We start from the raw sequence: 8,448 nt of genomic DNA on the forward strand, positions 1-8,448 counted from the left end.
ATGATATTGATTTGGTATTCTATATGTTGATATTTTTTTCCCTGTGCATTATCCCTGTGCTGCAAATCTTCACCGTCCGATACTATTGGCCCAACGGTCCAGATCACATCCCAACACACTGTCACTCTTGCGTAAACATCCCTCCAATGCGGAGTAGTATCACACACGAGGCACCTAACAAGCCAGGCCCGGATCACGCAGACACACTTCCACCGAACGGCAATAAGTTGGTAACACGAGGGTGGAAACGCACAACCGCCGCGACCTCGCACGCTGTCGATGGTGTTTATGCGATTCCGCCCCCAGCTTATCGCCTCCTCCCTCTCCCGAGCCCCTAAACCCAGCAGAACCCTAGCCCCACAGCCCCTCGCCGCCGCCGCTGCGCGCCGCCGCTCCCTCACCGCGACCCTCTCTTTCTCCTCCTCCTCCTCCATGGCCGGGGCAGCACCCTCGGAGGAAGCGCTCCGCCGGGCGCTGGCGGAGAGGCAGACGGCAGTGGACGCGCAGGCCGATGCCGTGCGGTCACTCAAGGCCTCCGGCGCCAAGGAGGGCGTCGACGCGGCGGTCGAGGCGCTGAAGGCGCTCAAGATCGAGGCTGGCGCGGCCGCGCGCAGGCTGCAAGCCGCCGTCGGGTCCGGCGGCGGCGCCGCGCGGGAGGAGATGCGGCAGACAGTGGTGAACACCCTCGAGCGGAAGCTCTTCTACATACCTTCGTTCAAGATCTACCGCGGCGTCGCCGGCCTGTACGACTACGGGCCGCCCGGGTGTGCGGTCAAGTCCAACGTCCTGGCCTTCTGGAGGCAGGTGAGTGAGGCCGCCAGCCCATCTCGAAATGTTGTGGTTTATTTTTCATGCTTGTATCGCAGTCGATGTTGCGTAGCTGCTGCGATTTGATGTAGGGGTATTTGGGTAGCGATGATTTACCACTTGCACCGTGGTTTATGTGGAACTTGGATATGGAATCTAGATATATTGAACAAGGAAGATAGTTACCCATGTTTCAGTAAAGAATCTAGATATGGAAACTTACAAGTGCACACCTCTAAAGGCGATTAAACAAGTTTTTTTTTAGTTTTTACATATCACTTGCATTTTCTGCCACTGCAGTACTTGAATTACAATATGGCAATTTATTTATGACGAAGATTCCTGATGTCAGTTCATTAGTACTAGTTGGTAAATATGGATTTTGTCAGTTCATTTCTATGCCTGATATTGGTGGAGATCAGGGTTCAATTTGCTAGCTTGTATTGGTACGGTTCTGTTTCTTTCTGAATTATTTTCTGTGCTTGATGTTGGTTGGGTTTAGATAGTAATATATTTTATGTTGCTGTATTTTATGACACCATCTCGTGCAATTTGTTTTGGGAAGATGCTAATTTCTCCATTCCTTTTCCAGCATTTTGTTCTGGAGGAGAATATGTTGGAGGTTGACTGCCCCTGTGTGACACCTGAGGTTGTCTTGAAGGCATCAGGGCATGTCGAGAAGTTCACCGACCTCATGGTTAAGGATGAGAAGACAGGCACATGCTATCGTGCTGATCACCTGTTGAAAGATTTCTGCAAGGACAAGCTTGAGAAGGATCTCACCTTGTCCCCTGAGACGGCTGCCGAGTTTAAGCGCGTCCTTGCTGTGTTAGATGACCTCTCACCAGAGGAACTCGGTGCAAAGATCAAGGAATATGGCATTGTTGCCCCTGATACAAAGAACCCACTCTCTGCTCCCTACCCATTCAATCTTATGTTCCAGACATCAATTGGCCCAACAGGTCTTAGCGTGGGGTAAGAAGATTACCAGTCACCACATTAATCATTTTTTTGTGCTGAATTGACCAAACATGCTCATTTTGTGTGTGAACAAATAGGTATATGAGGCCAGAGACTGCACAGGGTATTTTTGTCAACTTCAAGGACTTGTACTACTACAATGGCCAAAAGCTTCCCTTTGCAGCAGCTCAAATTGGTCAAGCATTCCGCAATGAGGTCTGTGGTGTGTCACACCATGCTTTTAGCTTTCATTGGATTGTCAGTAAAACTGCCATTTCACTTGCTAATTCTTTGCATGTTTGCAACGTTATTATACTTCACTAACAGATTATTCTTCATATGATGATTCAGCACATAGTGTTTGCTTCCTGAATTTAATCAAATGTTCAATCTAGACTTATTTTTTTCATGGAATTTATGATTCTGTTGACTTAAGACTACTTCTGTTTTTATTTAAAATATTTATGCAACATGATTTTTAATGAATGATGGGTGTTCTTCATGTGGCAACCAAAGTTCAAAAAGGCGCTGGGCGTTACTTATGCGTTTTGTGACCTACTTGCGCACAGCCCGCTTATGCGTCGCCTAGGCGCGCGTGGGCGTTTCCACTGTAGCATGAAGAAATAAGGTAGATGGGCTGATCTGGCCCATTAAACCACTGGCCCATCTATTCCATTCTCCTACTAAAGCCTCCCATACGTGCACAGTCGACACAAAATTAGGGATCCTCCTCACGCGGCCTCTCTCCTTCCTCTCTGCCTTGCTGCACATGGGAACCAGTCAGCCAGTGAAGCTCGATTTCTCGCCGGAGATGCTTGATCCCTCGCCGGAATCAGTCGATTTCTCACCGGAGATGCTTGATCCCTCGCCGGAATCAGTCGATTTCTCACCGGAGATGCTTGATCCCTCGCCGGAATCAGTCGATTTGTCGCTGGATTGGTCGAATCCTCGTCGGGGAGGATGGAACTTCACTGGGGAGGTCAAATCCTGGCCGGGGAGATTGATTCCCTGCCTGAGAAACACGATTTCTTGCCAGAGGACCTCGCTGGGCGCTTTTCTGAGCGCCTAGGGCCAAAGCGAGGCGCTATGCCAGCGCCCAGAGCTTAAGTGCGCCTAGGCGAGCGCCTAGTAGCGCCTTCTTGAACAGTGGTGGCAACAATACTGCTAAACCTAGACTTTTTTATATAGAGAATGTATGGGCTGTTGTTTAAACTACTCTGCTTCTGTTTTTGTTAAAAATGTTTTGCAACATGATTTTTGAATGAATGGTTGATGATCTTCATGCTGTGAAAAGAAGATGAACGGTAAATCTAGACTTTTTATACACAGAGTGTATTATGCTGTTGTTAAACTACCCACTTCCGCAACATGATTTTGAATGAATGATAGGTGATCTACCTGTTTAAAATAAGATGCAACGTTCTCCATTTACATCAGACTTCATATGATTGATTTGAATACCTGCATGAACAATGTGATTTAAAATATGTGCTGTTATTTCATCATTCCATTTGTATAAAACCTTCATTGCGTTCAGACTTGAATGCTTGGGAGAAATTTAGACCTGCTAACATACATGGCTAAACATACATTTGTCATGCACTATAGTGTTAATAAACATTCGAAGAGTGGAAAATTCGCTTGCAGTAGTAAGATATATATCCTTTTCATCCACTCACTACTTTCTACTTATTTGACAATCAGATCTCTCCACGTCAAGGTCTTCTACGAGTGCGTGAATTCACATTGGCCGAGATTGAGCACTTCGTAGATCCTGAGGATAAGTCACATCCCAAGTTTGTTGATGTTGCTGATTTGGAGTTCTTGATGTTTCCGAGAGAGCTGCAGCTCTCAGGGGAGTCAGCCAAGTTAACGAAGCTTGCAGAAGCAGTTTCGAAGGTTTGAACTTGATGTCTATTATCTTTTGTTGAGTTACTTGTTTTTCTTCTTCCGTTTGGATTAGAGGCAGTTGAGTTAGTCACTTTTCATCTTCTTCCACTTTGGATTAGAGGTGGTTTGCTTCTATTTCTAGAACTTATAATATGTTTCTTCCTTACAGGGAACTGTTAATAATGAGACACTTGGTTACTTTATTGGAAGGGTCTATCTTTTCCTGACACGTTTGGGAATTGATAAGAGCCGATTGCGCTTCAGACAGCATCTACCCAATGAGATGGCTCATTATGCTGCTGACTGCTGGGATGCAGAGATTGAGTGTTCTTATGGATGGATAGAGTGTGTGGGCATTGCAGATAGATCTGCATATGATTTAAAAGCTCATTCTGTAAGCTACATCACATCCGATGAATAATTTTGCAGTTACTGATTTTAGTCCTTTGGACATGTTGCAATTGAAATGGAAGTTGCTCCTTTCATTCATTAATATGTTTAGTCTTGACTGTGTTCTTGAGTGTGCAACTAATGTTGATCATGCTTTCCTGATTGGTGTATCATAGGAGAAAAGTGGCGTTCCACTTGTTGCTCATGAAAAGTTTTCAAAGCCTAGAGAAGTTGAGGTGAGTTATCTATCAGATTTGATTCTTCAGTATTTTTGGAGTCACTAATAATGTACTACTATTGAATAATGTGTGCTACTAGTTATGTTTTATTTTTGCTCTTGAAGTATATTACAAGTTCCATCATCAAGAAGCATTCTTTGATGACATTATTACAGTTTTTGTTCTTTAATGCATAATCAATTATGTCTACCATTAATATATCTGAATTTCCTTGCTGCTACAGAAACTTGTTATCGTGCCCTCAAAGAAAGACCTAGGGCTTGCTTTCAAGGGCAATCAGAAGATGGTGGTTGAAGCATTGGAGGTAACACATCTTGTGCTCTGTCTACAATTTCTTAGGCAAGTTTTATCATGTCTACCAAAGTAGGAACTTTCGTCGTTGACTTTATTCTTGGACAAACAGGCTATGAGTGAGAAGGAAGCAATGGACATGAAGGCTGCATTGGAATCTAAGGGGGAGACGAACTTCCAAGTTTGCACACTTGGAAAGGACGTGGTGATTACAAAGAAAATGGTATCAATCGGTATGGAGAAGAAGCTGGAGCACCAGCGAGTCTTCACCCCCTCAGTTGTTGAGCCCTCATTTGGCTTAGGGAGGATAATCTATTGTCTGTTTGAGCATTCCTTCTACACAAGACCTAGCAAATCAGAAGAGGAGCAGCTGAATGTCTTCCGGTTCCCTCCTATTGTGGCTCCTATCAAGTGCACTGTGTTCCCGCTGGTAAAGAATCAAGAGTTTGATGATGCCGCCAAAGTGCTTGCTAAAGAATTAACAGCTGCAGGCATATCACACATTATTGACACGACTGGTACGTACCATATTGAGCAGGAAAATAGTTTCTCGACCATAAAAAAACTTAAAAGGCATTGCACATGCTCATATTATTATTTGCTTCTGAAGGCATTTCTATCGGGAGGAGGTACGCAAGAACGGACGAGATCGGTGTTCCTTTTGCAGTAACCGTGGATTCTGCAACAGAGGTGACGATCCGAGAGAGGGACAGCAAACAGCAGGTGAGGGTGGGCATCGACGAGGTGGCATCCGTGGTGAAGGAGCTGACAGAAGGCCAAAGCACCTGGACCGATATTTCATTCAAGTATCCCAGTCATATCGGCCCCCAAGGTGACCAGGAGTGAGTTGCCTGGCTACAGTTTGCACCGTCCCCGTCCAGATCACCAAAACGTCATTCATCTTCCAGTTGCCTGGTTCATACCGTTCTGCTGTTGATGGCACCGTCCCTGCCCGTACTTAGTTCACCCATTGTCATGATCTTACCTATACATTTGAAGAATGTTTTACCATACACATACAATGGAATTGACATCATCTACCATACATTTTGAGTCTTAAGGAGTACGTCAAGTTGTAATGAAGCTATTGAATTTTCAATCTTTCACCTACTTGTGGCATCTCTTGTGGACAGTCAAAGATTTTTCTCGTCACCCCTGTGTTGGAAGTCTTGTAAGGTGGCTCCGGTCTCCCACGCATTCTCCTCCACTACCTTTGACGCCTGTTTAACACGGCCTGGTACACGGACATCGCCATTGCCTCCCGAGCAGTTTAGGTGAGGATGGACCCCGCGGCCCAGCCACTGCTCGCCACGGCGGAGCACGACCACGAGGCTGACGGGCGCGTCACCGTCGTGCCCGGGAACGGAAACAAACACGCCGAGGACGACGACGAAGAAGCGGAGGAGATGTCCACGGCCACGCAGAGCCGGCTGGAGGAGAGCGGCACAGCCTCGGCTGGCGCCGGCGACGAGGCGGACGAAGAGATGGCATCGCGCATGCAGCGGCGCCTGGACGCTCTTCCGGGGAAGCCGCACGAGAGCGAGCCCTTCACCATCTTCCGCGTGGCGGGGCCCATGCGCGACCGCAACCGCCACCTCTACGAGCCGCAGATGGTCTCCGTCGGCCCCTTCCACCGGGGCGCCGCCCGCCTCCGCGCCATGGAGGAGCACAAGTGGCGCTACCTCCGCGACCTCCTCGCGCGCGGCCACGCGCCGCTCGCGTCCTACGCCCGCGCCGCGCGGGCCCTCGAGCCCGCGGCGCGCCGCCGCTACGCCGAGCCCACCGAGGACCTCCTCACGCCGCGGGACTTCGCCGAGATGCTCCTCCTCGACGGCTGCTTCATCGTCGATTTCTTCCTCAAGGGCGAGGACGGCGCCGCCGACGCGCTCATCGACGCCGCCTGGGCCATGCAGAACGTCTACAGCGACCTCTTCCTCCTCGAGAACCAGCTCCCCTTCTTCGTCCTCGAGCGCTTCTACGCCATCGCCACCGGCGGCCGAGGCCGCGACCACCTCGTCACCAGCCTCCTCGCCAAGTACCTCACCGTCGAGACCCCGCAGGACGCCGCCACGGCCAGGCCCCCCGACGGCGAGATCCTCCACCTGCTGCACCCTACTACCACTGGTTCCTCCCACCACAAGACGAGGACGACGCCGCCCCTCCCGCCGGCGGCAGCAACAAGGTCGCCGAGGAGGAGGCGTTCGACGAGTGGCTCGCCAAGCCCATGGACGAGCGCCTGCCGTGGCTGCTCCCCTCGGCGTCGGAGCTGGAGGACGCCGGCGTCACGTTCCGGGCCAAGAAGTCCCCCCGCAGTCTCGTGGACGTGACGTTCCGCGCCCGCGACGGCGTGCTCGAGATCCCGGCCGTGGAGAGCTACACGAACCGCGCCATGTTCGCCAACCTCCTAGCGTACGAGCAGAGCCGGGGCCGGTGGGAGCTGCAGCGGCTGATGAGCTACGTGGTGCTCATGGCGTCGGTGGCGTCCCACGGGCGGCGCGACGTGGAGATCCTGCAGCGGGCCGGGGTGTTCGTCAAGGGGGACGAGGAGACGGCGGCGTTCTACGCGCACCTTGGCGAGCTCTGCGGCGGTGCCGCCGCCGGCACGCCGGGCGTCGCCAACAACTGCTACGCCGACATGTTCCGCGACGTGAGGGGATACTGCGGCCGCAGCTGGAACCGGCACCGCGCCGTGCTCGCTCACGACTACTTCAGCAACCCGTGGACGAGCATGTCAGCCGCCGCCGCTGTGCTCCTGCTCGTCCTCACCGTCGTGCAGACTGTATACACTGTGCTGCCGTACTACCACCAATAGGCATCGATCCATCATCCTGCGTTAAATTTCATGCATGCACCGAGTTGTCGCAATCTTGTACTCTCTCCGTTTTTATTTTCTTTACATATTAAATTTGACGTCAAATTTTATAAAGTTTGACCAAATTTATAAAATATATATAAACATTACAATAATAAATCTATAGGATGCGAAAATATATTCAATAATCAATCTAATGATATTGATTTGTTATTGTATTTCCTCCGCTTTTATTTACTCCACGTGTTAGCTTTGGTTAAAGTTAAACTTTATAAAATTTGAAACGAAAAGGGGCGATAGCACCCGGGAGTCCAGGCACCCCCTATCTGTCCGTTCACTGGTTTTAAGATTTGTGCCGTGGCCTAGCGAGCAGCAGGCCTTTCGCAGTTCAGGAGAGATTCGAACCAGTGCCTGCTACTCCCATGCACTTTGCAGAGTATGCGAACAGTGATCCATGCAGCCGTGTGGGACCGATTCCTTTTTTCTTGTTTGACCCATGTTGTAGCCAACCCGTGAGGGGAACAGTGAGCGCAGTAAACTTCTTTTTTTTACTGGAGTAGCACCGCTTTGTCTTTTGAGTGTTAGTTGAGAAGTTGAGACAGACAAAAAAAATAGAGAACCTATGTGTGAGAACTGAGAAGTGAGACAGATGTTTTTATGTAAAAAAAAGAGAGTGATGTTTTTTTACTAGGTGACAAAGAGACGGTGTGAAATAACCTGTGCATAATTGCTTAGGACTGTGAGATAACTTTGGAGAGAGAGGGTTGCGAGCAGAAAAAACTTGTGAGGACACTTTGCATGCATGTGATGTGATTATGTGAGAGAAACTTTTTAAGGCTAAAACAATGTGAGAGTATGAACAGAGGAGAGGAGAGAGATGTGCCGGCAACAGGCCTGGTCCCATGATGGATTAATTTAGATTGATTGCACTGCAAAAGTTCTGTAGGCCGACATGCTTGACTATACTGTGCAAGAGGGTGCCTAGACAACCGGGTCCTAAAAATCCATTCTCATTTTGACAAAGTTTAGAGACAAAATATTAACATATACTCCCTCCGT

General features: G+C 49.2%; 1 protein-coding gene and 1 pseudogene across 2 annotated transcripts; both read left to right on the forward strand.

The window, feature by feature from the left end:
* The first annotated feature begins 256 nt into the window (after positions 1-256).
* Positions 257-5,696, forward strand: LOC109781612 (glycine--tRNA ligase, mitochondrial 1). Of its 2 annotated transcripts, XM_020340201.4 has the most exons (9): positions 257-804; positions 1,400-1,782; positions 1,866-1,983; positions 3,472-3,666; positions 3,827-4,051; positions 4,224-4,283; positions 4,510-4,590; positions 4,690-5,095; positions 5,188-5,696. In XM_020340201.4, the coding sequence occupies exons 1-9, from the start codon at positions 280-282 to the stop codon at positions 5,421-5,423; spliced, it is 2,229 nt and encodes a 742-aa protein (XP_020195790.1). In that variant the 5' UTR covers positions 257-279; the 3' UTR covers positions 5,424-5,696. The 2 variants fall into 2 exon arrangements, with proteins under 2 accessions (XP_020195790.1, XP_040252408.1); XM_040396474.3 differs by lacking the exon at positions 4,224-4,283 and having other exon boundaries at positions 259-804.
* A 7-nt stretch (positions 5,697-5,703) lies between these two features.
* LOC109781613 (UPF0481 protein At3g47200-like) lies at positions 5,704-7,548 on the forward strand (annotated as a pseudogene).
* The last annotated feature ends 900 nt before the right edge of the window (positions 7,549-8,448 follow it).

This window comes from Aegilops tauschii, chromosome 7 (genome assembly GCF_002575655.3).
Source record: "Aegilops tauschii subsp. strangulata cultivar AL8/78 chromosome 7, Aet v6.0, whole genome shotgun sequence".
Classification (NCBI taxonomy): Eukaryota; Viridiplantae; Streptophyta; class Magnoliopsida; order Poales; family Poaceae; genus Aegilops; species Aegilops tauschii.